The 24,849-nt window shown below is 48.8% G+C and overlaps 1 protein-coding gene and 1 long non-coding RNA gene across 3 annotated transcripts in view; one reads left to right on the forward strand and one right to left on the reverse strand.

The window, feature by feature from the left end:
* Positions 1-5,608: 5,608 nt before the first annotated feature.
* On the reverse strand, positions 5,609-16,440 carry ovo (transcriptional regulator ovo). Of its 2 annotated transcripts, none has more exons than XM_037430227.2 (4): positions 16,059-16,440; positions 8,384-9,047; positions 7,497-7,654; positions 5,609-7,329 (listed from the first exon to the last, which is right to left on the reverse strand). In XM_037430227.2, exons 1-4 carry the CDS (start codon positions 16,207-16,209, stop codon positions 7,025-7,027), a joined length of 1,278 nt encoding a protein of 425 aa, XP_037286124.2. In that variant the 5' UTR covers positions 16,210-16,440; the 3' UTR covers positions 5,609-7,024. The 2 variants fall into 2 exon arrangements, with proteins under 2 accessions (XP_037286124.2, XP_037286110.2); XM_037430213.2 differs by having other exon boundaries at positions 8,258-9,047.
* LOC142778176 (uncharacterized) overlaps positions 15,587-24,849 on the forward strand; it is a 161,214-nt gene continuing 151,951 nt past the window's right edge. Inside the window, exon 1 of the long non-coding RNA XR_012888374.1 lies at positions 15,587-15,913. This is a non-coding gene — a long non-coding RNA (uncharacterized LOC142778176). The remainder of the gene's footprint in view (positions 15,914-24,849) is intronic.

Raw genomic sequence — 24,849 nt, forward strand, 5'->3', positions numbered from 1 at the left:
GCGTCAATCATATGGTGGTTTTGGCACGGTAAACCCCACATATCAATCACGTTACACATTATTTTTTCATCACGTAGGAACCATTTACTCAGAGCCCAACCCGACGAATTCTTTTGTCACAGCGCCGGACAGCTGTCCGCATGCAGGTTTTGACGAAGACAGCGAGGGGGGAATCTCCCCCCCCCCCCTTCTCTTTTTTTTTTGTAGAAATTGTGGATAGAAATTCCTGAAATGTCCCAACACAAAGCTTCGTGACAGCTGCGGAATCCGCCGTGGCAAACTGTAACACGCTTGGAATTGAATTGTAGCACGTGGATTGCTGGTCCCTGCTCCGCTTCATTCCCAAAGGGCAGGCTAGGCAAAGGAAAAATGCGTGGACTGGTTTACTGCGTACCGCGTGCTGATCGTCACTCTCTGTACGTGGTGGAAAGCAAAGAACTTCTTTGAGAGCCTGTAGCAACATAAAACCTCGAGTGACAAAGAGCTCGAGTGACAAAGCTCGAGTGACAAAGACACTTGCTGTGCACAGCGCGGTGAACGACCACCGCATCAAAGTGGCCAATTTCGGCGTCGTAGACATATAGCCCCATTTATAAATCGGCTTATTTAAAGTCTGGCCCATCCAGGGGACAGCCGGTTCCTTAATAACCGGTCTACAGTTGCACTACTGATGGAGCCTGCCGAAACGAAATTCTTCACATCATGGCGTGACCCCATGGGAGGAATAAAACCTAAAAATCACGCAACTGAGGCGCGACACGTCGAATTTTTTCTTGTGAGGAAAAACGAAAAAAAAAGCTTTTTAATTTTTTTTCTCGGTACCTTGGCTGGCTCGGTTTCTCACCACCCTCTGCATGCTTCAACTAAAGGCCATTAATACCGCTGCCACACGAACACTATGGCTAACAACAGTTACAGGCAGCTGTAGTCTCCTAACCGCGGTTATCGCAAAGCAGGGGCTTACTTAAGCAGACGTTTATTTCAGGGTGGTGGGTGAGGAGTCGGCGGCTTTTATATCTGAAGTAGGTTGATTGATTGATATGTGGGGTTTAACGTCCCAAAACCACTATATGATTATGAGAGACGCCGTAGTGGAGGGCTCCGGAAATTTAGACCACCTGGGGTTCTTTAACGTGCACCCAAATCTGAGCACACGGGCCTACAATATCTGAAGTGGGGGCCACGGGCAAACAAGTATGCCACGGCGAAAAAAAAATATTCTGAGGGGGCGGGGCATGGGCTCTATTGGCCACCCCCTGGCTACGCCACTGTCACGTACGAGCGATTCCACGAATTATCGACACGAATCCAAAAAATGATATTTTAGATTTGAATGAGTATTTCATGCTTCATGCCCGCCACCATATCCCGAAAAGGAACTCAGTTTTCTTTTTAACTGCACAGTTTACGAGGCGAGAAACATCGAACATATTCAACATGGTGGGACTGATTTCATCACCAGTCATTCTCGGAATTTTGTAATGATGTAATGCGCAAATATACCGTTACGATGAAGACATCTTGTGATGGAATATATGCACAACGAAGAGTGAATGAACGTTGTTTGAAACTTGTAGAGCAAAGAAAACTATTTAGATAACTATTAGATGTCTAAATGTGGGTGATTTTATTATACTGGCTACAAAATAGTTGCTACAAAGTTGATAAGACTTATCAACCTTGTTTTTAAAACAAGTTTTACTTATTTCTCTCCTCAGCGGAAACTACGTTTTTGGCTATTGAACACCTGAGCCAGCGAGGCTGTAATTGAACACGCTCACACGAACGCTAGTAAAATTTTGCGGTAATTATACAGGCTAAAGTGAACGAGAAATGTTTATGCACAAATATTTTTTCCGTGACTAAGCCACGAAGCCTTTCTCCAGCGCGTCGTCAGAATAGCCCTTTTCTTTGTAGGTCGTGCTCACAGGTGTGCCGGCATCCATGAGGCACGCCATAAGTTTTGGTGGCCCAAACGAGATGACAGGTGTGGACCAAGGGACATCTGCTGTCGCAAACGTGCAAATGCGCCCCCCTCACCCCCCCCCCCCCACAAAAAAAAACAAAAAACAAGAGCGCCAGCGCAGGCCTCCGCGATTGCCTACTGGCGCGCGGTGGCCCAAAGGCCACCAGTTTCGAAATCGACAATTTCCACTATAGAGAGACTTCGGACTCTGAAAAAGACGATTACTGCAAATTTATTGAGAGTTCAGTGATGCTTCCCTTGTGGTTAGCGTGGAGGATGGAATCTAATACTGTGTATCATAATGTCGCATTGAGAAAAATAGCTTCATTATGTGCACAGAGTCACAAGCCGTCACATTTTACAAGCGACTTTAAGCCACTATCACGGTGTTGCCACTATAACACTGCTAAGGTCCCAGATTCTGCCTGGCGAGCCAGAAGGTGGTGGTGGTAGTGGTTAGAAGATGAGAAAAGGCGCCTAATTTCTGCGACCCGGTGCAGTGCCTGAGCCAGAAGGCCCTGGTCGACAGTGCCCGAGTTGCAGTGGTCGCGCTCCTGCAGAGAGGAGCCCACCTGCGAGGGTTGGCCCCTGTTACTGCAGCAATTAAAATTTTTCAAGGAAGCTGTGGTCCAGTACATTTGTACAAATAGTACTAGTTGAATGAGCATGTATATTGAATATAGTCCTTTATTGGGTTAGAAGTTTCATGTGAAACATAAATTTGAGATACAAAAAAATATTTTTGAGTTCCTGTGGCAAAAACACATTGATTATTGTTTATGAATCTGTAGTAACGGCAGAGGTAACGTCTATTACTTTTTTTTTTCGGTAAAGGATACAACACTGGTCGAGCTCACAAGTCAACGTGCTTCGCAAATGATGAAAAATGGAAAGAAAGAGACGGGGTTGTCCTTGGAATGGCCTGCCTTAGGTCCCTGGCTTCTTTTCAGGACCAAAGAGAGGAAGCACGATTCTTGAAATGCAACAGCTACTAGCTAGAGTTAGAGCAACATCAGAAGCGTTCGGCCGCCATTATGGAAAGGAACGCGCGTCGCTATTACCCTGATGTTCAACCTATGACAAGACAGGTCAGATTGGGTAAAATTACGGGAAAGACATTGCATTCCCCCCTCCCCCTGTGTCTATGCTACCTGATCTCTATAGCTCTCCATGGTGCGTTATTGCTCAAACCAACATTTACCCTTCTCGCTCAGCTGTCCCACGTATTGATGTGCTCGCACACGTGTGCGTCAGGTCTAAAAGAGTTAAGGTGGGCGCGTTCGTAAAGCGCGACAATTCCTCCGTCGAATATCCCGCATTGAAACAAGCAAACAGAAAAACGAATAGACGTAACCAGTCTCCGGTAACCGCCGTCTTCTCGAAGGTCATGCATATGTACGTTTCTGTTCCTCTGGAGAAGGTGCACACAGTTTTTTTTCTGAAGACCGTTAGCCCACTGGAGGTTTCAGCCCACGGTATTCACGGCGTCGTGGGGCGTTACGGCATCTCCGCAGCTGTATAACCGTCGCTTGCGGAATCGCAACCGCAGAGTACGAGGGAGAGCGTGGGGAAGAGCATGCACGTGAACGAACGGGCAACAACGAACGACAACGCACCACGCGCGCCCTCCGAAGGCGTCGTCGGCGACCGGAGGATACCGCGATCTCCCGCTAGGTGGCGACACGCACGCGCCCATCCTGGCCGGATGAGCAAACCGCAGGGTGCCCCCCTTTTCTTTCGACGCCCAGCGTTTCCACGCGACCAAAAAACGGTAGAGGACGGTGCATCGTCGCGCGAATGCAATGGAACCTCGCGCACCGCTGGTCTCGCTGTTCGTGCACCTGGCCGCACACAGTTGAAGCGGGCATTTGTGTTGAGAGCAGTTTGGTCCGTTGTCGCCCGTATATGCCACGGTGACGTGCGGGGAACCGCCGTGCACCGGTGTCATTTTACCGTGGCCTCGAGGAAGCTCGTGCCCGTTCTCTCTGAACGCCCCTCGGATCATCAGGCTGTGTTATGTATGCATATTACTTTTTTTAAAGAAAAACCGGCTCTGCATAGAAGGCGACGACTTACGAAAAAAACTGCGGCACGTGCCGCTGCTTATGCAGCCCAGGTGCTTTCCTACCTGCATGTAATTCTGGCGACCGTCTTGAAGTGTGGCAGCTTGGGCTAGTTGGTATGGCATGACGATAGTTATAGCGCGAGAACAAAACGACCTCCTTCTTGTCTCTGTGTCGTCGCTTTGTTCTCGCGCTATAACTATCGTCAGACCGTCTTGAGTCAGTGTTCCCGCTCATGTCGAATCGTCAGCCTGACTGCGCCCTTGCAGGGAAAAAGGCATCTCCCATGTTCTACCCATTAAACTAGTCCTGTCATTACTGCAGCGACGTTACCCTCGCAAAATTCTCTCTCCCTCTCGCGCACTTCCCTTCTCGTGAAATCCAGTCTGTTACTGCTAATAACTAGCCGTTAATTAATTACCTTGCCCACGCGCTACATGTCCAGCCCGTGCTCATTTTTTATCGATTTCGACTTTACACTCGCTTGTTTTACGACGCACTCGGCTCCCTTCCTGAACCTCTATGCTACACCTATCATTTTCCTATACTTCTCTGCCTCGATCCCAGTTTATAATGCAAGACCATCCGTACAATTCACATAAACGGATACAATTCGATGCCCATTTTATGAAGTATTGAAAGGTATATGTGCCGCCATTTATGCGAGTCAATGTAATCAGTACGAGGGTGCCGTGCTGGCAACCGTAAAAGTGTCGATCGGCAACCTTGAAGTCCGAAGGGCTCGCAAGTGTTCGTAACATCTCGCAAAGCTCCCCCCAAAAACTTACGCAACTTTCTCCGGAACAGCGATGACGTCACACCTGACACCACCAACTTCCGTCGTCGGACCGATCTCAGAGGCAGTACAAGACACCGCTATATGTGCGGAAAGCTTTCGGCGAAGGGCGGAAGAAACGGCACTCGAAAAAGTGACAGTGGAAAAGATTACAATCTTTTGTGAAGCGGCCTGCTTTTCATTTCTTCGTAACGAAATAACAGTGGGACAATAGATTACTTCACTCTAACCAGTATTCCTTTTTAACAGTAGGCATAAATATCGGCTAAAAACAAAGCTCCTTCTACGGCCGGGTGAAGGCAAGAGAGGCTTTAAAAAAGGCCCTGCAACACTTTTTCAGCATGGTCGCAAAACGCTGCCAATCGGTAGCCGGGTCCGGGAGGACAGAGCAAGACATTATAGCGTATCCCGCGGCCTGAAATATGCAATTCTCAAAGCCAGCTAGAAAACGTTACATATTTCTATATTTGATTTCATACACCCCAATGACCACGGCATATACCCGAATTCCCGGCCCGGTTTGAGCATTGTGGGCTGCATAGCTACATGTGGCCGGCACTGGATGTCGCCACTTGCCCACTCGCTGTCGCACTCATTATCGCATCGCCGTTTTGGGACAACCCCAGCAATCGTTGCAAGTTGCTGTCATTCTCTTAGATGCGATAATCGGCCAGCATAGTACACGGAATCATTTCCGAGTACTATCCTTGCTCTTGAAAAACTGAATAGCTTCAGCCAGTGGGAATTCCACGGGCAGGTAATTATGGATTCCAGACACAATGATCCAGGTTTTTTTTGACTATTTATTCAACATGAACAATGAATGTCTATGAACAAAGACAGACGCTCTCCGAACGTAAGTAGCAAGTTTTAAATCAGTAAAGAAAGTATGCTTGGCATTATCCTTTCATCCAGCCAGTTCCGAGGAGAGCATCTCGTAAGGACGTTTTTTTTTGTCAATTTTAATGAATTATTTTTTGAATGAAATGAGCGAAAAAAATTACTAGAAGCACAGGCTCAGCTCGTTGGACAAATGTGCATCAAATGGACAAAAAAATGGGCAGAAACGAACGGGGAAGTGATCGAAAGATGAACAACCCGTGTTCAACAAACACAAACAAAATATTTACACATACAACTTTGTACTGCACCGCAACCTCCGATGCATGTTCTTTTGGACGGCACCACAAAAAAAAAAAAAAGCACGTGCGCCAGAAGCGAAAGGCGCGAATCACAATACTGGCATCACGGACTTGATGCGGAAAACAAAAAAAAGACAGAACAAGAACATTGCGAAGGAATGTGTGGTTGAACATAAATTAATGAAGAAACCCCCGCAGGGATCATCTATTTACATTAGTGAGATGCCAGGTATCACAGTCGTAAGAACGTTTGACATTCAACACACAAAATTTAACATTCAGTGCTGGCGCGTGTTCTTGCGAGGCACAACTTAGCCACACTGATGCCGCAGCTTTGAAGGGTCACTAAAGAGGCTTCTGTGTGTTCTACACATACAAATGTCAATAAAACAAAGGCAAAAGCTGTCTTTTTATAAAAGAAGCTGCCTTAGAGGTCATCACGTTTGTGCACTGGAAGTTTTGAAAATATTTACATTTGTGACAAGACGCGATCGCCTCGATAGACGCCTAATTGCCGAACCAGAACATCAATACACGAATGAGCGTAAATTCTCGCCACATAGGAGTCACCGCAGCTGCCTCTGGGAAGAATACGATGTGTTCCTTTGAGCTGTCAGGCCCATTTCAAAGCCTCATTTCGTGGCTGTTATGATTCACTTATGTCCCTTTTGCGCAGTTTTTTTTGCAACCGCGTCTTACTTATAGAACAAGCCAACACTTTTATTTTCGGCAATATTTGTTTTCGGGATCAATCTGCGGCTCCGAGGCAACGCACGTACTGATTCCCTACACCCCTTCAGAGCTTTCAGGAGTCAATTTCATGTTACCGTAGTTTAGCCCCTTAAGAGTTCCGCAATGCTCCGGTTGTCTCCAATGGCATGTAGCCTGGAGTGTCGCATACTTGAATTAAATCCTTCCCTATAGTGTCCCTTTCAAGCGCGCATCGGGAGGTGTACAGTTTCCTTCGCAGAACACGCGAAATGCCCTCGACAGACAGACGCGCCAAGTCGGGGAAAAAGGCGCTCCCGCGCGGCTGACGCCTTGAAGACGCCGCCGCTCATGCTGAGGCAGGGGGCATGCGCAGAATGCCCACAGGGAAAGTGCCCTTGGTGAACTTGAAGTGCCTCTTGTCGTAGAACTTGTCCAGGGCCGGACTTGAAGGGTGGTGGTCCTTGAGGTGCATGTAGTGCACCTCGGGCTCGTTGGTCGTGTGGCCGCACTCCTCGCAGACGTACACTTTGGCCCGGCGTTCCTTGTAGGCGTACTTGTGCTGGATGCCGTGCACCTTGAGCGTGTGCGACTCGAGCGAGCAGCGCTGCGTGAACGCCTTGTCGCATCGGTCGCAAGAGTACGGGCGGACACCTGTGGCAGGCAGAAGGAGTAAAGGACACATTGGTTTAGTCAGCAAGAAGCGTACATATGGAAGCGCAGTTCTTATTGCAAGTATGAGACCAAGCTGGCTGAAATTCGCAGTTTTTTTTTACGGCACGCCGACCGCAGAAGCGCAAAGAGAAGAATCAATGTCTTACCGGTGTGCGTTCTTGTGTGGCGCTTGAGGTCGAACGTGTCGTTGAAGCCCTTTGCGCAGAAGGTGCACAGGTACCGCTTGACGTCGCTGTGACACTTGAGGTGGCGATTGAGAAGCCGCTGCAGGGCGAAGGTCTTGCCGCACTCCCCGCACGAAAGCCTATGGGAGGAAACAAGCAACCGTGGTCAGGTGTAGCTCGAGTTGCGCTTGTTTAGGCTAGCGTTGTATTAAAAAAGAGAACGAAATCTACACCGGCACTGCGATGAACACAATATAGCGCCACTGTCACGCAGGTGCAGCTAACCTCCTTGTTTCCAAAATGTTTAACTACCACGAGAATTCACGATAGGGCCAGGTCATCAGGCGCTCCCTAATTGGAGGAAATAATTTTTTCGGGTGAAGGGGAACCAACGATTTTTTATATGTATGTTAGTGCGTGCAAACACACACGCACATTATATATATATATACATATATATATATATATATATATATATATATATATATATATATATATATATATATATATATATATATATATACAAAGACGAAAAATTTCTGAGTGGAGGGTGATTGACCCCCTTACGCCCTCCCTGGGACTATGCCAGAGGCCCGAACCATTCTTGTGCCTAAGTGTGAATGAGCGGATCATACGTTACTGTATACCTGGTTTTCGCGTCGAATAATGCTACAGTTTGTAGGTCCCCGTAAGCTAGCACACACCACCACGTGACAGGGGCACTGAACACAAGCGCAACTAACTTGCTGGTTGATTGAGGTCTCGCTGCAGGCTGCTGATGCTGCTGCACCGGCCGCTGCTGCGGTGGTGGCGGCGGCACAGGCGTCTGCAGCGACCTCTGAGGAGAACCTAGAGGAGACTCCACTGACCGAGAGCTGCTGTTCGAGTCGTGAGAGTCTGCTGCCGACGGCGGCCGAGGACACTGGACACCAGCCCGTCGGCCAGCCTTGTTCAGGAACGGGTTCTTGATGCCATGGCCGCCATTGACAAACTCGATATCCACCTCCATGGGGACGTTCAGCCGTTGCCGCATGAAGCTTAGTCGGACCTGCAACTCTTCGTTTGTACAAGGAGGCAGATCATCGTCGTTCATGGCCTTCTTGGACATAGGCGGGGGAGAGTGCCTGGCTACGGGAGACGCGCGCGGTTGGTAGGGAACGTACGCCATGGGCGAAGGGGCTGGCACGCGGGTTCTGGCGTCCAGTGGCATGTCCATGGACGGAGGCATGATCAGTGGACGGCTCGTCATGGCTGGGTAACGGGAAATGGGGGACTGGATCACGGGCACCCGCAGAGGTCGTGGGTCTTGCGTTAGCGGCACAGGGTGCGATGTCGGAAGAGGCCGGGGCACGTGGATCAGGAAGGACGTGGAAGATGACACCTCGGAGGAGGACTCCTCCGAAGACAGGTCATCGCCGCTCTGCTGGGAGCCCTTATCTCCTTCGTTCGACGAAGGTGGCGTCGGAGGAGACGAGGGCGGAATGCTCAGACGAGTGAATCCATCTGCGCAGCTGTACACTGGTTGTTCCAAATCTGCGCAGAAAATTCGGAAGGGCGATTAATTGATTGAGCGTAGAGGTACATTATCACGCACTTTGCGAACTTAGCATCTAGGTGGCAAAACGCTAATGTTGCGTAGAAGCAGGCATTATGACATCGATGAAATGGCATTGTTGCTCTTTTCATCGATAATACTAGCTGCCTCTCAATGACGTATCTCCTACGCGAATTCAACGACAAGACGCACCAGCAGCTTTTACAATGACAACTGTCATTCTGTCCCGGAAGTGCGGTTATGTATACGACGAATCGCGAAACGGACCGGATTCCCATACAGGCGCTCGCAAACGACGACTGGAAATGCAGGGCCACGCTGAGGAAGGGCTTTCACCGTTTCGCGAGAAACTTGCAAGATGGCGTCGCAAAGAACACGGGAGAAGGCGATCGGCCGGAACGAAACTGTTCTCTGGTACGACGAAGCAGGCGACAGTTGAACGTCTTCTCTGTGATAGCATACGTGGAGCTTGCCCAACAGCGGATTGCAAACCAGCGGCCATTGAGTGCAAACACAACCATCGCGCAGCAACTGCGATCCCGAGGCGCCCGCCAGAAACCGTTCGAGGAACCCACTCAGCTATGCGCCCTCAAATGGGGAAACCGTGGGGAAAAAAAAAAGATACGTTGAACGGGGCAGTGAAGAGGCTTGCATGGACAACAGCCAAGCGAGCGGTCTTGCAAAAAAGGTCAGCATGCTGCTAACTGAACGACATGGCTTTTTTTCTTTCTTGGCTGTTCGGTAAACTAAAGTTAGCCCGGCAGTAGGAAGGGGGCAGACGGTTCAACTCTGTCGCCAAGGAAGCGACAAGGGGAGAATGTCTCTTTTCTCTTTGAGCCCCGCGGGCCCGTTTCTTGAGGAGATCCTCAGCCGCGATGTCTCGCAGTGCTACCCGCTGCGGAGACTACAAGGCTAACGCAGGAGAGTGGCTGGACTCCCGCGGTTGCTGTAAAAGGCCAGCTCCACACAACGGTACCACCACGAATCTTCTCGGGAAAGGTTCTCGTATGCTCGCGTTTCGGTCATCTCCAGTTGCCGAAAAAGAAACCAACTGGTGTCTTTTTACCAACTGACGCAGCAGGGGCGTGAGCTCGAAAGCTACCATCCAACCGTTACGATCCGACTCGACGGAAGGGAAACAGTAGTGTCGAGGGCTATAGAAACAGAAAGCAGAGGCAAAAGTTTTGATACGTCGCAGGGATAACCCGCAGGGGAAAGAGGAAAGGCAACTTATACGTTAACTTAGACAGCAAAAGTATAATTATCTTTCCAGAATCTCAACGCGGCGAGGACGAGTCGTAAATCACCGACGCCTCAAGCGAAACGCTCCGTGACCGATCTCACCAATGCAGAGAGTGATCAGCAGGCAAAAAACAAAGAAAACAAAATAAGTGGCGCGGCTTGTTAACGAGGGCGCCAATAAGCGTGGCGGCGCAGCTGGTTATAAAGAAGCACACACAGAAGAAGAAGGCCAAAGATGCCCATAAAAGAAGATGACCGACGGCCCATTGAAGAGGAAGCCGAGAGTGAAATGAGCATCCAGAGCAAGTCTCGAGGAAACTACCGAGGGGGAGGAAGGGGGGGGCGAAACACCGGCGGTGGTGCATCGTATAACCCGCTTGTGAGCACTAGGAAGCAGCGGGCTTCCTCCTTTAACCGCTGCCCACACCAGTGCGCTCAGACTTAAAGGGGGGGGGGCAGCATTCCAGCCTGTAAGGGGGGGGGGCACCCTTCTTCCCACCTGGAGGAAGGAAGAGCTCCGAAAAACGGCGCTCTCCTTCCGCGAACAGGGCAAGGCCGGGCAGCTGAAGAGAAAGGACGACACTGTGTGCGTGGACGTTGCAGCAGTGCCTTTTACGGAACAACGTGAGGTAGTAGCGGAAAGTGTGGGGGGGGGGGGGGGGGAGCGTAGAGGTGTATAACGTGCCTTTCTAAGCCGCCGGCCCGGCAGCTGGAGTCGCAGAGCGCGCGCCCGACGCTTCAGCAAATTGCTTCCTGGTGCATTTCAAGGACTGACCGGTAGGACGGCGGACATCTGCGCGTGCCGTTCGCTTGTTGTTGTTGTGGGTCAGTAAGTTACCGACGAGCGCGCCCAGGGTGGGCCACCATCGATACGGTGGCCGCCTTCTTGCGGGGGTCGAGCCTCGAGGGGGAGATGCGTATCGCGGAGCGCTTGCTCAGCCACTTTCACGCCGCCTTTTCTTGGCCAGCGCGTGGAAGAATGAGGGGGAGGAAAAAGGCTTGCCTGCCCGGGCACCAGCCAGGCTGACCAGAAAACCCGAGGTTCACAATTCAAAGTCGAGACCGATGCCGAATGTGCAAGTGAAGAAGGTTTTGTGACTCCGGGCCAATATGTTTACGAGAGGGATTGTCGGCTCGAGAACGAGGAACCCAGCCACTTTCACTCGTATGATACTGCTACCATTCGCAACCAACGACTTTGCCAGAGGGCATCTTCCTCCAGCTGTTTAGAGCGGTCCGGCAACAAGCTCTGTAAGAGATACTTGCACTACAAAGTGCCGGAGGAAAACAAAGGCTCCACCTGAGAGACACGGAGAAAAGTTGGTAACAATGCGTCTGTCTTGGGAATTCGCACATGTCGCTCCTGAAGTACCAGTGGAGCATTAGGTAGTAGATCTGCCTGTAGTTTGTAAAGTCAAAAGTACGCGCGTCTCTTGCGATAGCGTTTGCCCGACAAGTCTAGAAAAATGCCCTCGATTTGCAGCTTCCGGTTATTTCTATCTACGCAAACTTCGTCATCACTTTTTTTTTGCTTATAAGAAAGGGTGTCTTAGTGTGATCAAAAGAAAAATAAGGGTGCGTTGCCTTTCAAGCCTCCAAGAAAGAACATTCATTTGATATCCTCCTTTTATGGTTAGTACCTTTACGTTATTGTAATAGATTACACGTCGTTCTGAAACTCCTGCATCTTCAAGATAGTCTTAAAACGTCTTCCGATTCACAGGAGCCGAGTGTATGTCATGTATCGAGAAGTCGTGTTGCAAGTATCCCGCTGGAACGAAACTCCACGTCTTGGTGCTCTCTCCGTCTGGAGTCGGTTATTCCCATAAACAATTCGCGGCCTAATACGTTACACCACCGGGCTAGATCGAAAATATCTTGACGACACCGTCCCCTCCTGTGAATATAACACCACTGGTTCGTAGAGGAGCCATCAGTGTTCCCTTATTTTAACATTGAACACTTATCAGCATTTTCTCTTAGCATAGGCGTGATTATGGTTTTCTATTATAAAGGGCGGCGTGGGCAATGTTACTACAGTGCTCCCCCCTTTCCCTACCCCCTACCTTTTCACACAGAGCCGCTAACCCGGAATGCAGTGCAGACAAAAGTATCGTCTCCCCCCCCCCCCCTTTTCGCACCCGCCAACGTTTTAGGCTTTCAAATACCGGGACCTTCATTTAACGGGAAGGAAGAGTATTCGGACATGTGGCGTCAGTGTTCTTTTAACCGTCGCTGTCGCTCTGCCTGAGCAAGAGAGCTTTATCTTACCACTCCCGTCCTGTTGGCTTTTTTAAAACCCAGAAAGCAGATTACATTCAAGGAAAACAACAAAAAAAAAAGGGGGTGGGGGAAGAGGCTTCACTTTGTAGACAGCAGCGACCTTGCATATTTGATAAGAAAAAGAAAACCATAAGTAAACACACGACTGCGAAGCGATTTTCATCATTTCCAGAACACTGACCTCATCATGAAGGAAAACCCTGCGCGGCCTATCGATTTAGCAGCGAATCAAGGCAGGGAAGGGGAGAACATGCAAGGCAATGCGCTTTGCTTCACGTCACAAGGGCATGAACAGTGCCGGAATTCACGTTGTTCGCACAGCGAGTGTCGATATAAACGCCAAACAAAGCTATATGCGAGCCTTCGGTGACTGCGGTGTAAATAACAACTACAACCAACGCACCTTTTGTAAAATGCTGCAGCGTTCCGTTCAACGTTTTATGCAACCTGAGAATCGGCTCCTTTCGGACTAACGCTGGAGGAAAAGAATGATGTCGTTGTGCTCTCGCAAGCATCAATGACCAGCTGATGTTTTCACAGATTTTCCTTAGCAAATTTTTGCAAAGCCAGCAAAGAAGAAAAGAACTTGGTTTAGCTAAGCAGGATCAAAGCTCAGAAGATTACTCCTTTCACTAGCCTCTCATTGGTTACTGTGAAACTCCGCTGTTTTATCGCACCTTGCCTTCACTTTGCCTTTATCCTTGCCATACTAGACTTACGCTATGCTGTCCCTGTCGCTATGCACTCGTCTTTTCTCCCGCCTTAGCCATGCTGCAAGCATCGCTGCTCACCAGCCAAGTACAACTTCAAGAGACCCCTGCAATGTATTAGCAACTTAGTCGTAACGAGAAATGCCCTTTTTTTAAATACATAATATCAGTTCCTCTGACCAGGAGCAGCCGCCTTACAAAACGGAACTATGAAGATGTGGTTGATCACGGCACCGCGAGGTGTCGCCACTAGGCGCAGCTCCTTTTCCCAACATGATTAGGGCCACACGTCATTTCCGGAAATGTTTGAGCAATGTCGAGAAAACGAGCTCCGTAGTGGTAAAAAATAGGCGGGGGGGGGGGGGCGAGATGCCATAACTTATTAGCTGGAAGAGCGCGTCATTCGCACAGTTCCAGCCATGAAGTTTCCTACAATGTTGCATGTGAAATCCACTCATCTTATATGCAAAATAGGATGGAAATTCGCAGAAACTGCCGTTTAGGGTTCTGTACAACCTTTGACAATTCCATCACAAAGTACAGACTGATTTCAACAAGTATTTGCCACTAACTAGAAGCTACTCCTCGGTAAAGCACATTTCGTAGCCTATGAGTAATATCTTCTCGCTGCGGTACGATCGCCGCGCTTCTGCCAAACTTGCTCCTACAGCAACATCTCTGATCACTACCATTCTCATTAATTTAACGAAACAACGAACGACCCGTGAATGTAACCAGTTTAAAAATGCAGTATACGGTCCCGCAATTATGCGGCGTTGGTTTCGGTCCCTCGGCCATAACGACCATTCCCTTTTGTCATCCAGAACAACAAGAGGCCGAAAAGGGAGGAAGAGGGCGCAGCGAGAGCAGAAAGTCGTTAGCGCGTCTCACGTCAGCAGCGCCGCTCCTCCTTCCCCGCGGCGGCGCAACGACAAAAAAAGTAACGGAAACTACGCGGCGCGACAAACGCAACCTGTCACGCTGCCCGAATGCAGACAGGTTCCCCTCCCTTCGCTCGGAATGCCTCGCAAGAGCGCGCGCGCCACGTGAACGGTCGGTGAGAGTGAATCCGGCCTTGGCAATGAACGGCTACACTTTCACCTTCCTCCGGCGGCGGCGAAAGGGCCGGGCAAGCCGTGTTGTTGCGCCAGCGCCAACCGGTTTGCCGCCACAGCGGCAGGTTTGAACATAGTGGACGACGAGCGCTTTTCTTTTCCACGCGCCGATATCCATACATGACCTGTTGGCCGCGTGTAGTGCGTAGGTGCGCGACCAAACGGCGAATGAAAACGAGCGTATCTGAACGCGACGCTGGGCGGCGCTTTCTTCTGGACTCTCCGCTGCCTAAGGCAGACGGATTGCATCGCGCTACGACGGCTCCTCCGTCGGTGTGTCGCAAGCAATTCCTTCACACTGCTGAAAAAGGGTGAAACGATTCCACAAGAGCGTGCGAAACGGTGGACTAAACGCGCGCAAAGCGGACACACAGAAACCGTTCTTTTTTTTTTTTTTTTTTTGAGAACGAGCCGGGGGCTAGTCGGCACACCGCTTCGTGTATGACACGTTAACACGAAACTGTAGTCGCGAAAAAATCCGACGTGCAACATGCGCGCAAGGCGCTGTCTAAATAACTTAGAGTAAGTGCACGTAACGTAAAAGACCTTGGAATGTTCGCACTTCGGTAAGCGGTCACTCGACTAACTACTACGGTGCACAGCATGAATTTGAAAACAAAAGCGGCAAAGCAAACGGTTCCTCCTCTCTGGACACGCAAGCCTCAACGGCAATCTGCTGCGTATCGCTTCACCAAATGCTTTCCCCGCTCGCGATCGTCGTTAGCATGCGCGAAGACGCAACCGGTGGTAGGCGAGTCCTTCGGGCGGAAGGAAACTGACCCTCCTAAGAACATAGCGGGGCCCGTAACGGACAGCGAAAGCAGTTACGCAAGACGCACGCACATCTGGTGCGTGCCCGGCAAAAAGAAACACCAGATGCGCGCCAAGAACCGTTAGAAGAAAAAAGTGCAAGGGGGAATCGGCTGCGATAACTGCCGCGTAGTGAAGATAGGACTGAGCCTAGAGTTTTGATACAGAGACGAAGCACGATTGTCGCTGTCGTTCGCGCGAGGCGCCCACGTAACGCAACTCGGGGGAAAAAAAGCGCCGGGGCACCGCGGTTGCGTCACGTGTTTACCGCGGCGTGTTTTTCCGGTGCCGAGCCGGCGGCACCAAGGGCAAGGGCAGCTCGCTTCCTAGTTCAAGGAAAAACGCCGCGCGCCGATCTTCAAGGTCCCATCTCCGCCGATGCGCTTCTCCTATGCACGACGCACCCAAAGGGTTCTCGTTTCCGGGCTACGCCAGCGGCCGTGCCAGCGCATCGCTTATTCCACGCGCTCTTGCGAAGAACGCGACCGGAATATGAAACACTTCGCGGGCGACTCGCTTTGAATGCAAAACGAAATTGCCGCTTGCGAGGTGGCTCTAAACGAAAAGCGAACGCTACTCTTTCTTGCTGATTGCTCCCGCCTCCCAAACAACAGACGAAGGAATTCAAAGAAGCGAGATGCCACACTACGTGGGTGAAGCCGCGCAATACTCCAGTATTTTCAGGTATGCTTCATGCACTTGCATGTATAACGTGGCGCTGCAAGTAGTTTCTGGACCCGAGGTCCACCTTATGGCTTGGTCTGCCTAAATGCATTTCAATCGCCAAGTCCGGAACTTGCGATCTCGCCGAAATCGGCGCAACACTTACCCATTAGAAGCTTCGCACCGTCCAGAGGGTATGTCGTCAGGTTCTGAGACTGCGTCCGCTCCTTCGGGCTTGGCGGGGGCGTCACAGCAGGCGAAGACGGCGACCGGCGCCGCCGGCACGTAGGGTGTCGCACCAAAAATACTTTGGGCATGCTGAACACAGTCGTTGGTTAGTAATCCAGGTTCCTTGCAAAGCGTGCGTGAAAAATTCCAGCGCGAGGATGCTAGCAACGTAACACGCTAGCCGGGTGCAGCGGTGCTCAAAGTCCCAAGTCTCGCACCACGCCAAGTGCGCGCACTCAGTGCAGGGTGCTTAGCAGACGCCGGAACCTGCGACGTCTGAACGCGCTGCTGCAAATATGGGCTACTGGACTCGGCCAGACTCGGCTACCAAGGTAAGCGAAAGCGGGCTGCTACGTCACGGCTCTGGTGGGGAGGGTGGTGCATGGGGCGAGGAGGCATCTGCATGCACTTGCCCACTTGCCCCGCCGTCGAGGGCAACTTTTTTTTTTTTTTCCTGCTCGGTCGTTGGAGGAATGAAAAGGCTAGGCAGTGGCTTAGAAAGGACGAAGGGGTGCCCGAATAGAGGCCCTTGCTTCCTAATGGCTGTTCCTACAGGAACATGGGAGATCTTGAAGAGAGAAAGGGTAAAGGAGAAAGAGAACAGTGGGAGGAGGGGGAGGGCGGGGGGCAAACTTTGCGCATGCGTTCTATCTGTGTAGCTTGTCACTAGTCGGTCAGTGACACGTTTTGCCTTCTTTCCGGCTGAAACGAAAGATGGGGGGAGATTCTTTCGGAGGTCCGTCCTCCGCACTGGCCTTATGTGCCAAACAGAATCGAGACGACGTCTCACGCTCAATGGCGTCGTTCTATTTTCGAGCGATTCCGCGAGGACGTAACTTTTCCGAGCGCATTACTGGTTCTACGCCTCCGTCGATATCTCGGACATCTTGGATGTTTTTGTCAAAGTTACGTAGGTGCTTGACGGTGATGACGCATTTCGGGACGGAAACGCGGAGACTGTCACGTTGTCACGGGGGGGGGGGCGTTGAAACTCGACTTCCAGAGTAGAAATGAAAAGCACGTTGCTCTAGTGTTGTTCACCTTTCCAATCGCCTCCGAGCGTAGTCCGTGTGATGGAATCTTTCTGAACCCGCGTGACGCACAACGCTCGACTTCTCGCGCGCTACTGGCTGACAGAACCACGCGGATAGTTGCTCCAATAGCGTATCTCACTCCTTACCTTGGCAATGAAGCCCGGCAGTTGACGTCTTCTTTTTCGTCGACCAGGCAGGGCTAATCGCTTGCCGCGAATAAAGCAGACGCGAGTCTTGTGTTTTGGCACGCCGGGACTTGGCAGAGCGCATACTACGCGGTGCTCACTGGCGGGGCAACTCTCGACTATTCGGTAGACGCGCCAGCCAGCTCCAGACGTCGGCGTAAATAAGAAAAAGATACTTGGCAGCCGTGGTGGGCCCAGCGTTCGTGCGTTGACCTGTCTCGTCGCGAGAATCTGTTTACATACAGTGTAGTGAGATGGAGCGTGAACAATGTCAGGATGTCCGGTTCATTTTTTTATCCTGTGCCTTCGCTTTGTAACGCTCGTCGACGCCATCCGTACACGAATGGCGTGGCTCGAGTGACAAAACCAAAATGTTGCTGTTCGTGGCCAGTCAACCCGGAGAGAGAGAGAGGGGGGGGGGGTTCTCGCTTACTTTCAGTGATTAGCCGCGAGCCAGGTGGCTAAAAACTATGATAAAAGCAAACAATATGGTATTCTGCTGGTTGAAAGCAGCATTTTTGGTGGCAATAAAAAGCCGACAAAAATAATAAACGCAGAAACCCGGGGTCGAGAAAGAAAGAAATGTTCATATATGTCGGCTTACCCCGTTTAGCTGGGTAATCGAATGCTTTACTCGATACTCGCTTAATTAGCATTTCGTAAAGAACCCGATACTCGCTTAATTAGCATTTCGTAAAGAAATAGGAATGACCACTAACATTTTTGCTTCAGCGTGAATTATATTTTATTGCGATAGCAGTTATATGGACACCCTCGGCTGGATCGTCGACGTCATGCACAGTATATGTATACGTATTTATATATATATTTCGCATATTCTTTCTTTTGTCACAAATTCTACGGCCGCACGCTTCGAGGCCGAACACCCGTAGTGGGTTGACCCATTCTCTAGAATCAACCAACTAAACGCAAATGTATGCTCCACAGGACAACATCACAGGCATGGACAGAGATCGTAGTGGAGTTTGTCAGTTTCTCTTGCTGTGGTAAATCGCCCCACTGGGGAAAAAAAAACTATCAATTTTTTTTTTTGCCCACCAAATGAAACGTATGGATTTTTTTTTCCTCTTTCATCTACATCCACCATGCAGACATGCTGCCGCCCAACGTGAACGCGGTCTCAGATCTGTTTAAGCACCGTACGTACCATCACATTAGTTTGTTTCGTATAAGACCCCATTACGTTGTCAGATAAGAAGCACAGACAACACACGTTATGATATATTTTATTTTATAGTAATAGCAACTGGCCACATTAGGTTTCTTGTGAAGCACCTATGAGTCACCACCGAATCGGTGTTGTTAAAACACTTCCTTGCAATCCTTAATGTGTCTCCGTAACCCCCTTAATATTAACAAAATCGTTCAATTCTTGCATATAAGTATCACTACGTCCAGTGAAAGTTTACTGCGTAGTTGTTATTACTCAGTGCGTTTCTTTTGTTTGTGTATAAAAATGTCATGTTTCTGTTATCTTACCCAAGTTCGAGTATCTGAATATATATGTCTGTACAATGCCTAACCTTCTTTTCTATATTCGCAATGTTTAGCATCTTGTATCCTGGTTCAATGCCTTGTTCTATTGTTTTGCTACATGTGCTATTGTGGTCTTGTGCTATCGTTTGTATACTGTGCTATTTTGTATCGCATCATTGGACCCTATTCTAGCCTTTGGCTATGGGTCCAAACAGTTTTTGAAAAAAAAAAAAACTGATACCCCTCCCCCTCAACAACAACAAAAAAAATAACCTGCAAGGGCGAGGATGTATGACTATCATGACTGATGGGTTGTGACATCAAGCATGGCATGCTCGTCTGTTACGTCTATTACGTGAGACACGCGTTGGATGTAGGAGTATGAGTCACACGTAGAAAATAAAATAAACGAGAAATAACGAAAGAAAAAAATGTGCGGCTCAATCCCACATGATTTAATACCAATACAAATTAGTGTGGGAACGAGCCATGCGTGAAGGAACATCATCGCCCACGCGTCCGCATGAGCCAAAGAAGTGAATCATTATCCTAACATGTCCACATAATTATATACGTATAAAATCAGATTATTGCTCTATTCTGAGAATAAATTCAGTTAAGTAAATATTTGTATGCATTACATTAAGCACCACACTTTCCTAGGCTATCGGTAATCTTTCTGCTATACCTCCATCATTCCAAATCTGAACAGTAAATTTTAAAACCACTCGATTCTTGGCCAATCCCCCACAGTGGATATGCGCCACTAACAATAGGAGAACAACAACAACAACAACAAAGTGAATCAAATGCTCGGCGCTGTCGCCCCTAAATACACCTGAAGTCGTCTAAATTTTTTAACTGAAAAATTACGAGTAAAGCATGAACGTGAAGGAGAGAGAAAGCAGACTGCATGCTTCTCGTTCATTACGCGTCATGTGCGTGTTAAATTTAGTGTGTTATTTAACCGCAGCAGCCCAGTACCACATGATAGTCAACACGACCTAATGTAATGCAGGTATTCCACTCACTCCATCGCTAATCCTCTACATTGCTTGTGAGCAACTGATTTCAACTGTTTGTCTTTCCTTCCGCTTTGTCTGCGTGCTCTCGCGCTGCTTGCGACTGTTTCTTAATGATAAATTACGATATATGTCATAATCATTTCTCCAAGTACTGATCCTTCATTCGCGCTATCTTGCGAGTTTACTCTATATTATCCTTGCTAACATATTTTTATCGCCGCTCAGTTAGAACTTCATAGCGACTACTCCGACACTCAGTGAACAAAGAGTGCAACTCGCAGATGAAATGTCCTCGCGTGGAAAGGAAGCAAAAAGGCGGAAAAGTTCTAGTTATTACGATTGCTTCCGTATACTTGGACTTATATATATACTGTATGATAGTGTATGCATGCTGAAGAGTCAAACTGCCATGAACAGTAATTGAGTTATTTGCAGCTAACTATGTGAACACGGGTTATTAATTTATTTATTATATTTTTTAGAGTGCACGCCCGAAAAATAATCTCAACAATTGCGGAGTCCGAGGAGAAAAAGAAAATGTGGGGTTGCAAAATTAATTTTGTCGGTTACTTGTATACCGCGAGTGGTTCTTCGAAAAAGCAAAATTTATATTACATAATTTAATTTCTGCGGGCGTGGGCTGCTGTCAATTTAGTCTGTTCTTTGCGTGGCCAATTGGAACATTTATTTTACTCGTACCCACACTCGGAACATTTCGTCGAACCTGCGGTTTACGCGAAACATATCGTACATTTTTTTTCCCCAATCCTTCATAGCGTCATATAGGACAGCTCACGTCTGTCTCATAGACGTGAGCACCCCCCCCCCCCCCCCCTTCTAAATCTCTTATTCGTCTAAGAGGACGCCAAATCAGCTGCATTTCCTGTCATTGTCGAATGTGCGGTGTGATGGTCGTGCAGGTCTTTTACAACAATGGCGGACGATCACCTCTCCACTTCGAACCTTCAACCCCGGAAATTCAGGCACCAAAGGCAAGCCGGCGCGAGTAAACACGACATCAATTCATTTTCGCCTGTGCGGCTGGCCACCCCGACGCTTGTTTCCCGTCCGATTGGCGCGAAAACTGTAACCCTCCCCCCCCCCCCCCCCCCCCCCTATCCAAGCCCCTTCCATCCCAATCCTACGCTCACCCATGGTCTCACGTGGTGGTCTTTGTGGCTTATCTTAAACATCGGCCACCTCTGCACGTGTACGATACCCTGCTTGCCTGTGGGAAAAGTGCGCGGTATCTAAGCGCGGCTGCTTTGTCATGCGTGTGTCAACACCGTGCCTTATAAGGTTGAAGATCCGACATGCCCGTTATATACAATTCTTGAAACCCTCTCTAAGGCGGCGTTAAATGTCAAACCGATGTTCGCCGTGGTCGCACTATCCCTTTTTCTTGCCATGCTCTACCGACCGCCCGTTTGTCTGAAGTTTGACTCACGCGTGCGAACCAAGGAGGATTAAAAAAGCTGCTTGAGTGCAAATGATTGCACAGAAGTGACGCCGTTCCTCTAGCAAGATGGCGGCTGTGGTGGTCATCTTACTAAGGGCATGATAAAGTATGAACGTTCAGTGATTAAAAACGAAGCGTTTCCCTCGCACGCCCAACGAGTTTAATGTGGGAACGTTTTCGGGTCACATAGTGCGCCAAGTGCGTCTCACTAGTTTTCTTCAGTGAGCCTCTAATTGGAGGCAAAGTTCTTTGAAGATTCAGTCATTCATACTCATTTCTGTGTGTTATTTCATTGGGAGCAACTATTTTTTAATATAGAACTAACGTAGCATTTACATAACATATCAAAGCCACTTGATATTTAAGTGGGTACTAACAGAAAAGAGCACGTTTTTCCGCCATCTTAGCAGTGGCAAAAGGTGGTTTCACTTCTGCTGGCAAGGCATTGCGGGAGCTTCCACTCCAAAAATTTTTCTTCAATCCTTCTTGGTGCGAACTGCATGCACGTGGCGGGCGTTTGAAAGAGCCGGAGAACGTTGCACTGCGACCGTGTCCGTCTTGTTTAGCAGGTTCGTCAAATGGGCTAGTTGGCGATTCCTTAGCTTGGTCTGCAGATCTGGGCGCAAGAGCTTGCATTCGACGAAAATGGCTCGCACGGTCTACACTGTAGTCAGTCATCGTGAATCACCTTCTCCCGTGTTGAGAACGTGTTAAGAGAACCCGTGTTGTATAGCGGTGGGGGAAGGGGGGGGGGCGCTCGTGTTGCTTCGGTGACGGGAAGGAATGTGTCTTTGTGAAGGTGGGGGGAGGTGAGGATGTAAACGTTTCTGCATCCCCCCCTTGCTGACACCCGTGTCAGGAATGTTAGAAAACAAATTCTTAGAAGCATGATGGGTATTCGTACGGTTGTTGTTGAAAGGTTCCTCCAGCACCGCGTTTGAACATTGTCTACTTGAAAATATTAATAATAATAGTTTTGTGGCGTTTAACGTCCCAAAACTACCACGTGGCTACGAGAGACGCTGGAGTGAAGGGCTGCAGAAATTTGGACTACCTGGGGGTTATTTACCTCGCACCTAAACCAGTACACCGGCCTCAAGCAATTTTCACCGCCAGTGCGGCCGCTGAGGCAGGGATTCAATCCCTCCACCTTCCGGTCAGCAGCCGAGTGCCATAGTTATGACAACACCATTTCGGGTGTGTTATACTGGGCGTTCGAACGCGTCAAAATGTTCTGCTCTTACATATTTTTCGCGCTTTTTCTTCAAGGCAAACAATATCCGCATCAGACTGCAAAGCCTGTGCGATTTTCTATGAGATAGACCTTAACGTGTGTGACGAGACGTGGCTTGTGTTAACAGCTACCAGCAGGCCGGACAGGATTTTGAAGATAGTACGGGACGAAACTCTAGATGCCGAAAGAATGGATGATGAGGCAAAAGGTACATAACGCCTCTATTGTACCACGGGATATCGAATACTAATCGATTCGTTTTGTGTCTTCACTCTTTGGATGTTCCACGGGGGCAAATGGGACATTTCGAAATGGCCAATGAAAAGCGCTCGCAGTGTTGAGGACGCTCGCTTGGTTGATTGACAGGCGAAATCGACCAATCAGGCAGGGCCAACACAGAATGCTATTTCGTATTCCGTGGTCACGTTAACGGCGCTTTGACTTCTATGCGTAAGGCGCATAAATAAGAAAAAACTACTATAAGTTGGTTACACCTGTCTTTACGTACGTTACACCAGGACTCACTAGTAAGTCCTATGCCGATGAACACTGAGATAGTGGGAAACGGGAGAAAGACAATGCAGGAGATCGCGGAAACGGAAGGGGGGCCACGGGGATCCTGACACCTCTTTATGCTCAGGCTGGAGGAGACACCACTTGTAAGCGTCACCTGGGTTTTCGTCGTTCAAAATTTACTTATTTTATACTTACTTACTTTATACATTACTTACTTATACCTACTTACTTTACTTTACTTACTTTATACTTACTATACTTCACTTGACAGCTAAGTATAGTGTTTTCAATGGTTGTCACTGCGTGTTTATTTTTTGTTGTGTACCTGTGTTCAGTACCCCTCAGTTGTGTGACACATGAAATCATAACTGCCCCTATAGACCGGTTTCAGAGAAAACTCAATAAAACAATGCAATTACGCCTGCTGGGACCCATGCTCATTTTAAAGCTTTTTTTTTCAAGGCATTATTTTCTTTTTGTACTGACAAAAATAAAGCATGACATACAAAAACGTGTGTCCACAAGTGCGGATAAATGGTGTGTCCCCACTTGCGATTTTTTTATATTTATGCAACCGCAAGGAAGATATATATATATATATATATATATATATATATATATATATATATATATATATATATATATATATATATATTTTCCGGGGCGTCCCACAGGACGCACAAAGGAGGAAGGAAGATGTACCCAGAAATTACAGCGAGCAAGATTTTGCCGCACTACTGACTACGCCGAAGAATTTACCTGCCACCTCACCCCAGCCTAACTGTATAAAGGCAGAAGAAGTCACCCTCAGGACATTGTAAACGAACGCTGTTCCCGGCAAGCTATTTCGCCTCATCTCACCGACTGAACACACGTACATTTGCAAGTATACTGTGATGTCCCGGACGCTCTGTGCCTTATGGGATGCGTACAAGACCTTACAGTAACGTTATAGTACCGTTAGATTAACGACATAGCGGTTGGAAGCCAAGTTAACGGACCCAGACCTGCAGAGATTCACCGAAGACTGGTTCAACGGGCTGGAGAGATGGCGCCAACTCGGGCTACCTGGACCGGCCGTCCAATGCTCACAATAATTGATTGATATTTGGGGTTTAACGTCCCAAAACCACTATATGATTATGAGAGACGCCGTAGTGGAGGGCTCCGGAAATTTAGACCACCTGGGGTTCTTTAACGTGCACCCAAATCTGAGCACACGGGCCTACAACATTTCCGCCTCCATCAGAAATGCAGCCGCCGCAGCCGGGATTCGAACCCGCGCCCTGCGGGTCAGCAGCCGAGTACCTTAGCCACTAGACCACCGCGGTGGGGCAATGCTCACTATAAACGTTTATTCTCTACATATCTGATAGTTTGTGTTAGAGGATACCTTGTCGGATAAACTTTCAGAGTGTCAGTTAGGCTCTGTGTTACTGTAACGTCACGGCGTCGCTTCAACAGACGCGGCGACACAAGGCGAACGCGACCGCAATTTTTTTATCTGCTGATAAGCATCGTGAGAATCTGTATGGTGCGTTCCGTGTCGAAATCTCGAGCTTTTTGCAATATTTTATCTGCTGATAAGCATCGTGAGAATCTGCATGGCGAGTTCCGTGTCGAAATCTCGAGGTTCTGTCCAGTGCCTCAATGTTAGTGTTGTTCCAGATACCGCTGGCTGCATGTCTCTCCAGATCGTGCTGATGTATGCCGTTAAAAAAAAAGTCTATCTTAGCCTATAGCCGTTTCCTTGTTCTGCCGCCGTTTTCAGCGCCGTTC

Source organism: Rhipicephalus microplus, chromosome 2 (genome assembly GCF_043290135.1).
Source record: "Rhipicephalus microplus isolate Deutch F79 chromosome 2, USDA_Rmic, whole genome shotgun sequence".
NCBI classification, from domain to species: Eukaryota; Metazoa; Arthropoda; class Arachnida; order Ixodida; family Ixodidae; genus Rhipicephalus; species Rhipicephalus microplus.